This window comes from Eumetopias jubatus, unplaced genomic scaffold (genome assembly GCF_037043125.1).
Source record: "Eumetopias jubatus isolate StellerSeaLion01/CBP00866 unplaced genomic scaffold, mEumJub1_p1.0 scaffold_3, whole genome shotgun sequence".
Classification (NCBI taxonomy): Eukaryota; Metazoa; Chordata; class Mammalia; order Carnivora; family Otariidae; genus Eumetopias; species Eumetopias jubatus.
In genome coordinates, this window is record NW_028274809.1 from 28,944,688 (window position 1) to 28,962,492 (window position 17,805).

General features: G+C 39.8%; 1 protein-coding gene across 2 annotated transcripts in view; it reads right to left on the reverse strand.

Moving 5' to 3' along the window:
• CCNYL1 (cyclin Y like 1) overlaps positions 1–17,805 on the reverse strand; it is a 36,678-nt gene that overhangs the window by 2,782 nt on the left and 16,091 nt on the right. The window contains exons 4-9 of one of the 2 annotated variants that reach the window (XM_028112245.2): positions 15,212–15,312; positions 12,107–12,142; positions 9,610–9,661; positions 8,231–8,350; positions 4,090–4,256; positions 642–804 (exon numbers count right to left, since the gene is read on the reverse strand). In XM_028112245.2, the coding sequence (XP_027968046.2) occupies positions 642–804; positions 4,090–4,256; positions 8,231–8,350; positions 9,610–9,661; positions 12,107–12,142; positions 15,212–15,312 (639 nt within the window). The remainder of the gene's footprint in view (positions 1–641; positions 805–4,089; positions 4,257–8,230; positions 8,351–9,609; positions 9,662–12,106; positions 12,143–15,211; positions 15,313–17,805) is intronic. The other variant, XM_028112246.2, reaches the window with a different exon arrangement.

Consider the following 17,805-nt stretch of genomic DNA (forward strand, 5'->3'; position numbering starts at 1 on the left):
ATAAACTCATGGGACTGAACTGTGGTATCTGTAGAAAACACTGGCATGAATTTGCGAACTGAGTAAAAGACTGTTAAGAATGGTGAGTAGAGGGGCGCCTGGGTGGCTCAGTCAGTTAAGCGTCTGCCTTTGGGCTCAGGTCATGATCTCAGGGTCCTGGGATGGAGCCCTGTGTCAGACTTCCTGCTCAGTGGGGAATCTGCTTCTCCCTCTCCCTCTTCCCCGCTCCCCCTGCTCATGCTCACTCTTTCTCTCTCCCCCAAATAAATAAAATCTTAAAAAAGAAGAATGGTGAGTACGTAGATATGATTAAGGATACAATCATAAGAAATTATTCATGTATGATTATATGGAAGGGTAGAGGTTCAAATGGAAAACCATTAAGAACAGATTAAATTTGACTTAAAATATTCTGAATTATGGTCACAGAAGAAATATCTATATACTTTTTTAAAATAACGTGAAATCCTTATATAAATCATAAAAGACACAGGAAATATGCCACCAAAGGGTTAATAAGCTCTTCGATGTGTTAATTTAAAAGCTTTACATTTTGCTAATCGCTGCTTAATGAGATTTAGCCACAGATGCTGGTTTTGGTGGCTGACAGAAAACCCCGACTAATGATTTCACAGCCTTACCTCTAGGTTTTGTGCTCTTTCTTTGCTAAGAGGAGCAAATAGAAAATTCAAGTTGTTGTCATCTGCTAAGGAGCGAAGGTCAAAGTAGTATTTGGCATAAACACTGGCGGGAACATTAATATTAAACTGAAGTAGCTCCAAAAAATGCCTTTCCATCTCATTCCTGGGGGAGGAGACAACAAAACCAACACAAGACAATTTTAGTCAACTGGGCGATCTTCAAAAGTACCATTCTGAGCTACTGGGAGGGCTCTAAATTCTGTTTTGGAACAAACAGAGGCTACCCAGTGGGTGAGCACACTAACGTTCAAACAAGGTACAGCTATCTGTGGTCCTTTCTGCACCCCAGCACTTTGAGTTCGGGACGAGGGGGAGAGGTTAAGGCCCTCTTATACACTCCTGCTGCTGACTCAGGGGCTCGTTCTTCAGAGTTCCATTAGTGCAGCTGTACGATTCATGCTCCATGCTCACTCACGAGGCCCCACTATAGTGATCAGATGAAAGGAATGATGTATGCTGTTGATTAGCTCTGAAGAACTTGCAGACATTTTCACCGGGCCGATAACAGGAAGGGGCTTATTGAAGTAGAGACGAGCCAACAAAAGGAGTGGGCACATCACCACGGCAACAAATGGATCCATCGAGAGCCACTGCTATTATCTCTGAGGGGGAGAAACTCTTGAAGCAACGAGGATTCATCTCAAATAAATAAATAAATAAGCCACACTGGATGGAAAAGGGAATCCCCTCCCCCTGCCCAGTGCATGGGGGCTGTGTCAAGGGGCATACGTAAATGCAAGTTTCTGTTCGCCTTCATTTCACTACAGCAAGAAATTGTCACTCTGACAGGACAGGATGCATGTTTTTAAACTTTGGAGGGCAGAATGATCAAAGAGATGTCTTGGCTCGACTAAACTCACCATAATATGACCTCTAGTAGAGCACTGGACTCAAACAGCCTTTCTCTCATGTTGGGGATGCAACCCCAAGATGTGGCGCCACCCCCTTGCCAGAACAGAACAAGCACGCCCGCAGGGGGCGAGTTCAATAAAATAGGAAAGGAAAACGTTGGGAGCAGTCCTTTGCTCCACATGACCATACAGGCTCACTTGCCCAATGTTTACTATAAAATGGACCACTTTCACAGTCATCCCTTAGAGAATTACATAAAAATGATAAATACCCAAACACAAGCAGCTTACTTTATAACATATTTGGTTTCTCGGTTTTAAAGTTTTAGTATTTTATCTGTTGGACAGATCAACAAATGTTGATGTTCTCCTGCATGGTCCGGAGAGCATTCAGAATATGAGCAGAGATGAGGTTCTCATTTGTTGAATTTTAAACCCAACTGAACCTACTTCCAAATTTAATTTCCTGTTCATATGGCTGTAAGTCTATAGAAATGTAAATCAGATAATGTTTTGATAATCAGCTAATCAGGACTTAATTTACTACAGGAATAAATGCACTTCACTATCCCTTTTATATTTTCTCCGCTAACACATTTTAATTGTGTGGAAATACAGTACTTCATAGGATTAACATGTCTATTAATAAAGGTTTAATCACTGGAGAAAAGCATTATGCCTATAGAATATGCATCTTCTGGGTTTTTTGTTTTTTTAAATAGCCAAACGGCTGAATAGCACACCATTTACAGGCACAGCAAATCTTCTGAATAGCAGCTGCTCAGTTTAACTTATTCTTTTGAAGGAGAATATATTCTAAAGCATAGATGTTGGAAAGTTTGAAGAGACAGACACCAATTTTTCAATTTAAGACTCAAAATGAGACTATTAGAAATCGAAGTCAACAGCAGGGGGACAAAACAAATGTGTATTAAACACTTTGTTGTAATGCTTTCCAATTTCCAAAGATCATACACAAAAGCAGCCTATTTATTATCAACATAGCTCCTGGTGCTTCTCTGTTTATAACAAAAAGTATTGTTTGGAACTGGTCTTCCCGTAGCTAGACACTGCCATCACTGCTCTTGGAAACTCACTCTTAGGAGCTCACACACTTCCCAGCATGTTCTGAGGTTTTCCCTAGAGTCAGAGTCCCAGCCAGGTTCGTTGAAGGTTTTGAGAAAATTTCAGTTGCCACCATGTTAGGGCTAGTGTTCAAGATTACAAATTTTTCTTCCTTCAAGGGACCAGAATTTGCAGACTGATGACAGTGGTGATCAAAGTCACTTTAGTTTCTGCAACTTCCAAAAGTACTTTTGTTTCATTTCAAATCCATTATTTGCCATTACCCCATTTGCTACCATGGCCGCGAGCAACATCTCCATGCCCACTCAGTTTCCACTATCATCAAAAGCCATTCGGACAGCCACCAACAATCACTGGTCTCTTCTCCTAGTCGTAAGTGTCCTCACTTCAGTTGTAAATATGCACTTTGGTAATTCCGAATGACAATCTTATCTAGAGTAACGGGCAAAGGTAACAAAAACAAACTTGCCACTGCCTGCCATGATCTTAATCTTCCTATGCTGTTCCGTATAATCAAGACGTGTTCTTCCACATTTTCCCAAATGCCACCCACAAAGACATTTTCACTCTCACGTGGGCACTTCGAGAATCTACTGGAAATACCTCGCTGGCTCATCCTGCCTACCACCCTCAGGGCCCTTTACGGAAGCCAGGGTGGCCAGATCGAAAGCCCTCGTTAAGTCTGGTGTTTCACTCCCGCGTCAGCATGCCACCTGTGAGCACCCCCCTCATGGTTGACAGAAGGCCCCACAAAACGCTGCTGTGACTGCCGAGTGGCCCCAGAGACTCTCGAATGCGACGGGCACTGGCTGATGTCCCAGGGCCCAGGGCTGCTTTTCGGGACTGCCTGAGAAACAGGAGCTTCCTAACAACTCAGACCTATTTTTAAATAGGTGCAATACTGCTAGCATGGGAGGAGGCAGGAGAACTGGGACCTGAAACCTTCATACATGTGGCTACTTTTGTACCATGGTTTCTGTAACAACAGAACTTCAAACAAAAAGGACAGAATGACCGGCAAAAGCTGACTCATGTTGAATGGTCTAGAGACCCTAAGACCTTAACAGTGGCCAAACATTTATTTTAAAGGTCAGACATAGGCCTCTTTAAAATGGACTGGAACTCATAGACAGCTTTAAGAAAGCCATGAAGATTATTTATAATACTGTGTTAGGCATAAGCCTGTAAAATGTATGCCAAAAATCAGCAGAAATATACACTTCAATTTACCAAGCAGATTATTAAAACAATAACACATCAAGACCTACCAATTAATGATGGGAAATAGGAACTGTTATACCATAGCCAGATAGGAAGTCTGTAATTTTATGCCTATTTCAGTTCTTTGCACAATGTAACCTTTAAAAATATTTCTTGAAATGTACACTTTACCGGAGCAAAGGAGGCACTGGAAAATGGTTAGAAAGTTCACCCAAACCTTACAAACTCACATGTCCTCAACTGTAATGTCCTTGAGGATCTGGCAGTAGTCCACATTCCATACAGCCTGATCGTCCCAAACCTTGGAGGCAAGAAGAATGGCTCCCAAAACAATTCTTTTCCAGTTAGTGGGACAAATGTCGATCTCAGCGTAAGTTAAAAGCCTTTCTAAGTAAACCTGCAAAAGTAGAGCACTGGTCTTTGATTTTAGTTCAGTTTAAGTGCTGTGATAAGAACTGTTAGGAATGACAGATTTCATCTGTTTTTGACATGCCTTTTATTCTTACAAAGGTCTACAAAGACTTGGCCCCGGCAGCCAAAGCCAGAGGCCAGGTCACAGTTGTAGGTCAGATAATTCTGTTGCCTACTCTGCCCATGTGAATTTCCAGCCTTGGTCACAGGAATGAATGAACATCTCAGCAAAGGGCATCTTGAAGACAGGCACTGGGTTATTAACCTTCCCATTCATAAAGGGAAGTGATTCAATACAACTGATTGCAGATTCAAGTTGTTTAATAAACCCGAGTGCCTACCCCGTGCAAGATACCACACCTGGCTGGTCGTTACACGGTCATTTTACACAATACTTGAACATGTAAAACCCTGGTTAATATTGAGCACATTTTTGCCCTTCCCTTTTCACAGTAAGTCAGCCTTTTGTGGCACAAGCCTGAAGATAGAAACTGGTGGTCAAGAGAGCCCCCCAGTGGCTGCTGTGTGGCATGGCAGGACGGCAAGTACAAACAGGTGTGCTGGAGGCCGGCCTTTACGACTGTCAAGTAGTCCCCTAATAGAGTGTCTTTTAAAGGAACATACATGCTTCGTCTCCCCCTCCGATTTCCCCCCCTTCATGTTTCCCTCCTTCTCCTAATGTCCTCCATGCTATTATGTTCCACAGATAAGTGAAACCACATGATAACTGACTTTCTCTGCTTGACGTGTTAAGGAGGGCACGTACTGCATGGAGCACTGGGTGTTATAGGAAAACAAGGACTCATGGAGCACTACATCAAAAAGTAATGAGGTACTGTATGGTGACTAACATAAATTTAAAAAAAAGGAAAAAAGAAAGGAACATACATGCATACAAAGGACAATCCTTCTCCCATGCCCTCACTTTCACATCTCATTATTTCACGATAATTCGTTTCTGTCTTACGTTACCCGCAGCTTAGTCAGTTCTGTTGGTTTTAAAGTGCTTAACAGAGCCTCCCTGCACTGGGGGACTCCTCTACACTCGCTGTTAAGAGACTCCAGGATCTCTCTTACCCGTATCAAATGTCCACTCCACCCAGCCCTGGGCGGTTCCCAGCCGAGTAAAGATTACAGAGGTAAGCCATGATTTGTTGTTACTTCAAAGGGTTCTCTACAGAAGAGTATATATGCCATTTGACAAGAAGAGAAGTCCAATTTTAGTGTGTGTTTATTGTCTGAAGGTTGTCCGGTTGCCAGCTCAGATTTGCCAGTATTTTCCAAACTCAACTGTGTTTTCAAAAACAAATGGTTCTTGAACATTTTATGTTCTTAGTGAAATTCTGTTCCCAATTCCCCCAAACTCAGGCCTCTCAGGTATCCTAAGAATGAACAAGTTGAACCTACACGATTCAACTCTCTACTTCATGGGAATAATCAGAGGCACTTATGCAATACTGGCAGTCTCTCAACTTCCTCTATCCCCTTTACTGGCAAACCTGGAATCTGCCCAGCCTCACTGATTCTGCTGGCTCTCCTGTCTGTGGAAATGAGATTTTCTTCTTCTCACTGAAGTTAACTCTTCTTTCGGTGATCCCATCCCACTTGTGCAGAACTATTCACACAGTTAATCTCTTTTTGAAGAATTTTTTCCCTCCCTGCCAGAGATTTTCCGCAATATGAATGGATTTACATTGCCCATTGCCCCCATCCTACACAGCCCCGCCCCCAGCTCCAGCCCCAGCCAGCTTCCTCTTGTTTTTGCTCACAGAAAAATGCCTCATGCTGGCTTCTCATCTCCCATCCACTTCCTAACCCAGGGTAGTCTACCCCCTGCCGCTATCACTCCCCAGGTCCTTGGTGCCTTCAGCCCACCCAACTCTGCGCTCCCCAAGCCTTCCCTAGTAACCTAAAGGGCACTACCACTGGCCTCGTTGCTGGGGCCTCCATTTGACTTAATCCCATTCCAATCTGCCGGCCGTTTTTGTTACCTCTACCTCCGCTGGTGGATTTGACTGATTTCTATCTGTCACTTCTCAGCTGTATCACCATCACCACCTCCTTACCTCCCCGCCTCCACTCTGACTCCCACTACAGTCTGTTGTCCCCAGAGCAGCCAGGACAGCCTCTTCAATGAACAGCACTTCATACCCCTGTTCGAGATCTGCCAGAGGTTTCCCATCAAACAAGTAACAGTTACCCTTCTTCCCAGGCCCGCGAGCTACAAGACCCCAGAAGATCCGGCCTTGCCCTTCTGTGACCTCATCTGGCATGTTGTTCCCCTCATTCTTCCTCTGACCACTGGCCACCTCACTGTTCCTTGAATATACAAAACATGCTCCCATCTCAGAGTCTTGCATTTGTCCCCTCTGCCTGTAATGCCAGAGTTCATCATCTTCCTCAGGTAGGTCACGGTTCAGGTGTTACCTCTTTAAAGAGGCTTGTCCTGATCATGCTATCTAAAATGGTGAGCCCCTCCGATCACTTTACCCCTTCACGCTGCTTTCTCTTCCCTGTATTTACCACTACCTGAAATATTTAGGTAACACTCTTTTGACAAAACAAATGAAAAAACAACTCATTTCTTCCTTGCTAGAATATAAGCTATATAAAGGCAAGAACTTTATTCCACCTGTCTTCTCCTCTGTCCCCGAACACTTAGAACAGTGACACAGACTTGGTATTCAATGGGTATGCAGTGGGCAACTGCTTGGCAGCATTCGGCCTTTGGACCACACTCTCCTTGAGCCTCTCATCTTGGCATCTCTTTTATTATTCCCTCCTGGGTCCTACCACTCTAGCCACTCCTCTGAGGACGTGTACCTTAAATGCTGTTAGTCCTTACAGATCTAGCTTCTATCCACTTTTTAGTCTATACTTTTCTCTGCATTTGAACAGCTACTACTCTTACCAAATTCCCTATGTCTAGCTCGGATTCATGCTCAGTTCCATATCTTCAAGTGATGACTAGACAGTGTCACTCTGCTGCCTCATGGGTATGTCACACTTAACCTGTCCACCAAGAACTCCCCCTCTCCAACCCAGATGCTCTCCTTCCAGCATCGCCTTGCTCTCCATGTGGGAGGACCACTCCTGCCTCTCTCCAGCCTGGGCTAAGCACTCCAAATGGTCTGTAGCTCAAACAAATGGCCTGAGGGCCCACTGAGGGGTCTCTACTCAAAAGCACAAGCCTCCCTCCTAAATTCTAGCTGGATACTAAAGGAGTACAGGCGCTGACCTAAGTATTTTTTCCCACCAGACCATGCAATTAACTTTCCCATACAGGTTTGCTGTACAGAGCAGTGAAAATAACCCCAGCTGCCTCTCACTTAAATAGTATTTATTTTTCAAATGATAAAATCTTACCACAGGAATTCTGTATGGATAACACAAAGGTCCTTAAAAGTACTTCTGGCACTATAACCCTGGGCAACTTCATAGGCAGGCACAAGAGGGAACCAGGGATGGATGCACACCCGTCATCCAAGAAACAGAGAATTTAGGGCAATAGTTCTCAAGACACACATGAGAACTGTGTGGGGAATACTGAAATAATTTGGGACTCAGCTTAGACCTACACCAAATGAGTCTCTGCCTGTGGACCAGTTTTGTTACTGCCCCTGTCCTAGCCCAGCTCCCCCCAGCACACCTTTTGAGTGTGTATGTGTGTGCACTGCGTGTACATCTGTGTGCTGAGGTATGGAGGGAAAAACCGTGGAGGGAGAAATCTCTCCTCCTGCCTTTAACAGCAATTCTTTTGTGATGAGAAAAGCAACAGCAGCGTTTTGAAAAATAATGATTATATTATTAAGCTCGAATGTGTGTATTTTACTTTCAATAGGTTTCTCTTAATAAACTTCTGATGATTTCAGGAACCTATTTTATGTGAAAGGCAGGACCATACCCTGTGCAAAGACTGAAATTGAAAAAAGAGGCTGTAAGAAAGAAGAAATACCTTACCAAAGTTACTATTGCACATTCAGCTGTTAGCTGTGCAGCACTGAAAAGAGTACGAACAAATCTGTAAATAAATTTATGTTCAGGATCATGCTTAAAGTATTCCTCTGGAACCTTTTCTCGCTGAAAGAAGAAAAAAAAATGCAGTATAAGTATCCACCGAAGAAAAATACTTAAGTGCCCATAATACAGCAGTCTTTACATTTGGGCCCAGGTGCTCAAAATGATTTTGATTGGGTAACATGTCTCTTAGTTTTTTAAATATAAACAATGGGATCTCAAAATACCATACTGATTCAGTACTCACCACCATTCGTTAAAGAAAAATACAGGCATGACCTCAGAAAATTTATATATATTCCTTTCTATCTAAATGTAAACTATTTTTAGGCTCAAGAGTCTGGTTGATCACGATGTTATATTTCTCTGCAATCAACTTTGAAAAAACAATTTTGGGGCACCTGGGTGGCTCAGTCAGTTGAGCGTCCGTCCAACTCTTGGTTTCAGCTCAGTTCATGATCTCAGGGTGGTGAGATCAAACCCTGCGTGGCGCTCCACGCTCAGCAGGGAGTCTGCTTGAGATTCTTGCTCTCTCCCTCTTCCCCTGCTTGCCTGTCTGCACGTGTGTGCATGCGCACACTCTCTAATAAATAAATCTTAAAAAAAAAAATTTTCAGTTCCCTGTAACCATAAGACTCTTAAGTCTGTGCTGACCTATGCAAGAGTCACCAGCCACATGTGGCTGTAGTGAACCTGAGGAAGTGAGTTTTAAAATTGTTATTTTAAGGATGCCTAGGTGGCTCGGATGGTTAAGCATCTGCCTTCGGCTCAGGTCATGATTCCAGGGTCCTGGGATCAAGTCCCACATCGGGCTCCCTGCTTGGTGGGAAGCCTGCTTCTCCCTCTGCCTGCCACTCCCCCTGCCTGTGCTCTCTCTCTCTGACAAATAAATAAAATCTCAAAAAAATAAAAAAAATAAAATTGTTATTTTAAAGGATTTAAAATTTAAATTGTTTTTTAATTTTCTTCACAGAGATCATAACATACTTGTTAGGTTTATTTACAAATACTTATATTTGTGGTTACTGAAAATTATCTTTTAAAAAGATACATTTTCTGTTATCTGGGTCCATTTACTCACTTTAGCTCACTAATTCTACAAAGCTGCAGCTCAGTTCTTGCTCTAGCATATACCTTATACATCATTCCTTTGGTAAAATGATTAGACACAACATGGAGCAGGGAAGAAGACTTAAGATGATTCTGACTTCAAGCTGGAGGGAGTAATTTTCTCCTGGTAGTTAATTTCAAATCAAATCAGCATGAAATGAACGCAACTGCATGAGAGAAAAATGCAACTTCAATAAAAAACTGACACTTACTGTGAGTGGATGTGATCTCTCATCAAAAATATCCAAGGATCTATTTGCATCTCTATAAAATAAGAACGTGCATTTAAAAAATTAATTCAGGAATTAATATCTTAGTACTGAGTACCTGCTGGAAGTAGAGAGGGGAGTGGAAGAAGCTTAACCTTCAAAAAGCAAACAGTTTCACAAATTCTTTTGCATTCTGGCCTTCAGAGGGTTTCCTGACTTCTGTGAAATCTCTTCTACCACAACCAGCCAAGCCAGAGCTGCCTTTCAGAACACTGACTTTCCCTAGCAGGCAATGCTAGTAAACCAAATATATTTTTACTCCTCTAACCCCACATTGGAATACATAAGAACATCTTATAAAGTAGTAGTGGTGGACAAAAAGTCTTTAGAATTTAATAAATGTGAATATTAAATTCATGTTTTTCCCGTTTTTTTCTCTCTATAGTTCTCTATATATTATCACGTATTTCTTCTGGTCTCTCTTAAATAGTTTGAGTTAAAAATGTAATTTTTTTCTTAAATTTTGAGAGACCAGTCTTTTCATTTAAAAGATTACCACACTAACACGCCGTGCCCATTTAGACAGTGGTTCTCCAGGTGTGTGGTCTGTAGGCCTCTAGGGCTCCCCTTTTCAGAGACCCATGAAGTCAAAACTTTTTATAGGAATACTAAAGACATTACTTGCTCATACACTTTTGACATTTGCAGTGACTATATAAAAAAATAAAAGGGAGTAAAACTGTTTGTTTTTGCGCATGAATCAAGGCAGTGGTACCCAGCCGTACCTAGTCATTCCGGTCTTCACTGCCGCTTGCAGTTGAAAAAAATTCTGCTCTACTAAAGAACATCCTTGATAAAGCAGTAAGATTTAACAGTGTCACTAAACCTCGATCCTTCTAATATTCTAAAATAAGTATTTATGAAACACTTCTGCATGCTGAAAGACAGTTAAGGAAAGGCACTTGTGACTTAGTTGTGAGCTGAACAAGCCACTTTTTTCACAGAGCATCTTTTTTTTAAGGTACAACTGACAGTCATTCTCTTAAAAATGAACAAAGTGAGGGGCTCCTGGCTGACTCAGTCGGTAGAGCATGGGACTCTTGACCTCAGGGTCGTGAGTTCAAGCCCCATGTTGGGTGTAGAGTTTACGTAAAATTAAATCTAAAAATTTTTTTTAAAAAATGAACAAAGTGGGGCGCTTGGGTGGTGGCTCTGTCGGTAGAGCATCTGCCTTCGTCTCAGGTCATGAGCCCAGGGTCCTGGGATTGAACCCCACGTCAGGCTCCCTGCTCAGCAGAGGAGTCTGTTTCTTCTTCTCCCTCTGCGCCCTGCTTCTGTGCTCTCTCTTGCTCATTCTCTCTCTCAAATAAATAAATAAAATCTTAAAAAAAGACAAAAACCAAAGTGAGCCTGGAACTTCAAGAAAAATAAAGTATTTGTTGCCAATGATAAAATTCAGATTATCAAGCTAAAAAAATCAGGATTTTGGAAAATATGTACCTTTTACTGTGAGCTTCATCTACTGTAAGCTTGATAGCTTCTCAATACTTAAAGGCTTTTCTGATAAGACAGGTGGTGATACTAACAGAAGTGAGTTTTTGACACTGTATAAAGAAACGTGAACTAGTACTTTCCAACTGACTAATGCATAATATTCTAAAACTACATACAGGTAAAAGATCCATTTAGTGTGCAAGATAGATCAATGGGTATTAACACAGTACAAGTTCACTGATACGATTTAAAATTCCATTGAATTTGTATATATATAAAATCCATTATAATCTACGAAACTAGCACTTGTGGACTTTTAGTAAAGTATCATAGAATATCCACAATATCTGAAGCCTTTAAAAGTACACCTTTTTCCAACTAAATATCTGAACAAGGCTGGGTCTTCATATTGTTTCTTCAAAACAAATCACTGAAGACAGGATATGAGAATGAGCTGTCTTCTATTAAGCCAGATAGTAAAGAGATCTGTAAAACTGTAAATCAATGACATACTTTTCACTCAACTTTTTTGTTGTGGAAAAGTTACTTTTAATAAAAAAAAATGATTTATGTTAACACTGGGGTTCCCAATCAGGGGTGATTTTGTTCTCCAGGGGACACCTGGCCATGTCCGGGGACACAGTGTGGAGGGAGGGAGATGTGCTACTGGCATCTGGTGAGTAGAGGCCAGGGGGACTGCTAAATATCCTATCATGCACAGGACAACCCTCCACAACAAAGATTTATCTAGCTCAAAGTTTCAATAGTGCCATAAAAACCCTGTTTTGACATACAGTGGATTTAATTTTTAAATCCTCAAATTTAATTTCTAATACAGTAAATATCAATATAACCCACATGAACACTCTTTGAGTCTTCAATAGTGTAATAAAAGCACTCTACTATCTATTAGATATTCTAATAATATCTATACTTGTTACCTAACACTAAACTTAATATCTTGCAAATTAGCTAGAATAACAAGACAGGTTTTAAAAGAGCTCACCTGTTCTTTATGTGGTAATATATTGCTAAGGTCACACTGTGGAAGGAAAAAGAAAATTGTAACAACTGATTTTATCATGTTAGGCATGAAGACATTATTTTAAAAGGGGTTGGGAGAGAGAGAGGATCCTTCCAGGGGCCCAGGGGCCCTGAAATCCTCTAATTCAGAACAGTTCATATGGGCACTTTCCCCCTTGTTTTAGTCCTTTGGCTTTTGGCAAAAAAAAAAAAAAAAAAAAAAAAGGATCAACTGTTAGAAGACCTGTTTTGGTCCATAATTATAACATATAAATTATTACACATTTTCCCTGACATTTGTCCTTTGTCATTGTACTACTCACAGAATCTTTCCTCCTCCTCTACAAGTTTTATCTGTTTGTACACATGCTTAAATTTAAGTCATACGGTAATTTTTGTGTTAAAAAAAAAAAAGGTTAGGCCCTGCATTTCAATTGATTTAGTTTACTATCCACCAAGCCCACCCACTTTCCATTGTTTCCCTAAAAGTGTTCCATACCAAGTAATTGAAGATCATAATTAGAAAATTTAATAGCAAATATAAGTACCCACAAAATCAATGATAGGTCTAGCTACCCTGAAATAAGCAGTGCTAACAATGCAACATAATACTACACAGTATAATATTTAATGACAGGTATTTCCAAATTAGTTAAATATTAATGAACAGATAGATATAAGTCCTCAGACACTCTTTACATTACTATAGTCCTAGGTTATTCACAGACGTTTTGTATTAGGCAACAAAGGGGTTCTCCTAGTTATATGCTTCCCTTTGCCCTCAAAATGTCTAAAATGAAACTCAAAACAATTGAGGGAAGGCAAATCTGAATTTTAGAGCTAGGTCTACAGAATATGAGCACTTGTAAAAAGGCCTATAACGCTATCAGCATCAAAGATGGATACTTCTATAGTGCTTCAAACAGTTTCATCTTCAATTTGATTTTAAAATCACAGAATTCCAAGTTCTATGCTGAAAAGAACCACGAAACCTTACATAGCATTTAATTAAACAACCCATCTTACACATAAGGAGCCAAGGCTTAAAACTGACTTGCCCAAGGTCCCACAGGTGGTCAGAAGCAGTTCTCATTCTCCCACACTCTAACCAGGCAGTGGTTCTCCAAGCTTGGCTGTACACTGGGATCGCCTGAGGAGCTTTAAAAACTGCTTGGCTTCCACCTCCAGATGGTCTGATTTAACTGACACTGGGTATGACCTGGGCATCAGAAGTGCTTTTAAAGTTCCCCAGGTGACTGCAATGTGCAACGAAATCTGGAAATGAATGACTCATTTGGGATGCTTTTGTCCATACAATTATGCCTCGTATCCTTCCTCAGGCTATCAAAAGGCTTGTGAGACTGTGGTAGGGGAAGGGGGAAATGCATGTATTTTGAAACACAGATTTTTGGAAAACGTTGCACAAGTGATTCTAATAAGGCTCCCACCACTGAGAACAATGCACTACCCCCAATGTAAACATTTTTCAAAATCATTCCTAAAAGCCAATTTGCCCTATTAATTTTCTCAGTAAACCTTTATTTCATCAATAATAAATGCACTGAATTGTTATTTTTAAAACTTCATGAAAGCAAATTAAATTTACTGTACTTCCACAAATTAGACTAAGTTGGGAAAAACAAGCATGAAACCTACTTGTCTGAGCAAGGTTAATCTTTAAAACCACTTCTGAATTATATACTAAAACATCAGAATCTTTTGAACTCAAAAGCTGGGGACTCTAACCAAAAAAGAGTTTTTTTTTACACATGGATTTAGTGTCTTGGCTGAATAAAAACATTCAGTGATTACTTGTTAGGTGTCAAAGCTCAGGACTTCAGAATTTTGGGGCTCAGTTTTTGCTGAAATACAATTTGATCTCCACTACTGTTATAAGAGAGAGAGGAAAGTGACCTTATTATGACTGTGAACTTGTTTTTAATTAAAGTAGAAGTTACTGATAATTTAATGAGCTGACAAAGCTGGTACATCAGAAACAAGATTGAATTTATAAGCCAATTTTTTTAAGACTGAAAATTAAAGATAAGAATATTAATATTTTGAAGTAGTGTTCCAAACTGTGTTCCGGAAAATCAACACTCACGTCCCAAAGAGACATTAATAATGTTCTTTGGCCAATCGTGATGAAGTCAGGAAGCTCTGCATATCCAGTTTTGGGGTTTTTTTTCCTCCCTTAAGTAAGCTTGAAAGGTTCATCTTAGGGTGTTCTGAAAGTGCAACTTTAATTGTGGATTATAAGGTGTTCCCAGAAATTAAGGAATAGTCTCCATCACAACACTGTTCGTGTTTGCTGAAATATAAACTTGACCACAGCTATGTTTCCAAAACTCTCTCTTTCATTGTTCTCTGCTGTGGTTTTCTTATATATGGACTGATATAGTGTCCTAGAGGTATATTTCTATATCTATACACATATATAAAGTTAAAATTAAGTATATCTATTAAATTATTATTTTCAGTTGAGCAAAATTTCATCCATAAAGAAATTAAGCTTGAGAATTTGTTCCTTAATATTGATTTGGTATATTTTCCCCCTCTTTGGGAGATAGGAAGGAGAAGTTAATTTTCATACAGAAATAGTGCAGGAAAAAAAAATGCATGATGGGGAAAATCTGACAAAAATCAAATTAAATTTAAATGAAGATACACTCTGCCGCCAGTAGGGGACAAACTATTCCTTCTTTCAAGAGTAGCTTCCAAAGTAGTACACATTGTTTTAGGCCCATAACTCATAAAGAAATATTTTTCTAGAAACATCCAATAAAAAGTACCTCTCCCTCTCATTATGTTCAACAATGTCTTAACAATGGAAATGTATTAAGTAAGAAGTGTACTTTTCCTGGGATTTTTTTGCTAACTGGCTTTCCCTTCTACCGTACACTCTAAGATTAAAATGGAAACTGAATATTCAGACTGAGGTCCTGGAAAGCAATATAAAATAGACACCAGTTTCTTAACCTGATCACTGAAAAGGACAATTAAATGACTGAAATGACCAAGTATGGCTAGGATGCTTTTAGCATGAGGGGGTCTGTCACTCAGCCCTTGGCAACCTAGTTGTACTCACCATTTTATTGTGGTTCTAAGATTAGGTTGGCTGACTGTGCTGTCATCTAGAAATATTGTTGAGCATGAGCTATACTTTTTAGTAAGCTGCCCTGGAGATACCTGAAGGGGAAGGGAAATAGAAGAAAATGTCACAGTAAGTTAAACCTATAAAAGTGTGTTTTTTCCTCGGTTTAAAAGGTCAAACGATAAAGCATTAAGATTTTTCTTATACTTCATGAACTGCTTGAGTGTGCTATCATGTGCAGCTCTATGGGAACCCAGTGGATGCTCTAACTTTCCCACACAAGATTTAAGGAATGGGTTATAAACTACTGCCCTTGATAAATTACCTATTATCAAACCTGGCAAGCACCTATTATAAATTCCCTTTATAATAATGTAAGAAGCTTAGAATAAGATTTCAGTGGTTTTTTTTTCCTTAAGAAATGAAAAGCAGGGCGCCTGGGTGGCTCAGTTGGTTGGGCGACTGCCTTCGGCTTGGGTCATGATCCTGGAGTCCTGGGATTGAGTCCCGCATCGGGCTCCCTGCTCAGCAGGGAGTCTGCTTCTCCCTCTGACCCTCTTCCCTCTCGTGCTCTCTATCTCTCATTCTCTCCCTCTCAAATAAATAAATAAAATCTAAAATAAATAAATAAATAAAATCAAAAAAAAAAGAAATGAAAAGCAGCTGAGACTATTTCTACTATTCATTTACTACAATGAAATATAATGCCTTATATAATATTGATGCAAGAACATTTTATTGCAGAAATGAAAGCTGATAATAAATGTATCAGTTCAGGAGACAGTGTGATGACACAGATGTTCTTAAGTCAGAGGCTGTTTGTACCAGGGTTGCTCTATCACTAATAAGACCGGGGTGGGGGGGGGGCGTAGGTCTCTCTAGGCCTCAAGTTTCCTTATCTGGAGGGCAAGAGAGTACTGCTTTAAGATTCTCTCACATCCATAAAACAGCTTACTATGAGAACTTCACTTTAACTTCATGTTTAAATAAGACTGCCATCACATTACTCAAGTGAGAACCTCTGAGTACTTTCCATTCATTTAAAAATTTTATTAATTCTATTCTATAAGTTGCTTGACATTCATCACAACAATTTCCTGCCTCACTCATGCTGCTTTTTATGCCTACAACGCCTTTTTCTTCCTCCTTGTCCCAGAAAGCTTGACCCCATCTACCTCCAGGATACCTTTGCCAGCAGTCACACCACAAAACTTCTCCCTTTTCTGAATGCTCACACATCTAATCTGCCACTTGATACATGCTACCAATTGCTTGCAGGATGTCTCCCTCCTAAGAAAGTAAGCTTCTCCAGGGAAGGGAGGACTCTTACTCCTACCTCCAGCTACTGAACACAGAACCTGGGACAAATTAGGAGTTCAATAAGTGCTTGACAAATTATTTAAAATCAGTTATAACTGGAAGGTAAATCTTACTACAAATTAGTGAGAATTTATTAGCATAGTGTCAGAGAGGTGACAATGAACTTCTGGAGACCCTCCATAGAATAAACCATCTTTAAAACACTTTAGAAGTATCCATTTATCTGTGAAGAGCCTGAGCCCAAGTATATAACAACAGTCAAATACTGAAATAGCCTAAGCTATGTTAGGACAATTCTCTTCCTTAAAGTAAGACCAATAAACAAATCCCAGTCACTGTAAGTAGTTAAAAGTAATAGCAGCATTCAATACCACAGAATACCAATAATTTTAATGCTTGGTTTTGTTGTGTTTTTGTTTTTGTTTTTTACTAATTCAGATGAGCCTTCCTTCCTCCTATTAAGATGAAATAGCGTTTGCCATGCTGTCATACTCTCCTGTCAGCATCCCCCTCAAATACATGACAGATGGGGTAAGGGAAAAAAATCCAGTTGATAACTTTTTAAAATACAGAGCATTTAAAAACTGCCAGTAGCCAATAATCAGAAATACCCACACGGTATATAAAAACACCATTTGCTTATTTCAGATGTTTTCCTGCAAAGCCATTTACCTCTTATTAACAAAAAGTTCCAGACATTCTATTTTTGAAAAGTATCACTAAATTCTCCTTCAAGCCAGAAATGTTCAATTATACCTAAAACTGTTATGTTCTTTAAAGCTATTCAGTGAATATGTAATTTATTTTAAGAATCTCAATAAATACAGCATGAAAAATGAAAAATTCATTTAAATACTTTTACTCTAAATGGAAGAAAGTTCTCTTTTAAGGCCACTATTAGTAGGGTATACTATGGTGTATATTATATCATAATAAAAGTCAATTCTGACCAAAAACCTCTACTGGGGAGCCATAAAAAGAACAGAAAGAAAACGCACCAAAATACAGACCAGTTAGTAGAGCTTTGGGTTATATTTGCTCCCACTCTCTTCCATTAAATTTTTTGTCTATTACGAATATATACTGGCTTGTCTTTGAAAATATTAGTGAAACATTTAAAAATTTTAATTAGATGTGGTCTTACAGCCATATGGGGGGCCTAGTGAATCAGCAACTTAGTCTACTGGCTAGATCCAACCAAAGAAACACTGAACACTTCCCCATCAGGCCAGGCCTACTTTTCAGTATTCAGTAATACCTAGTATTCA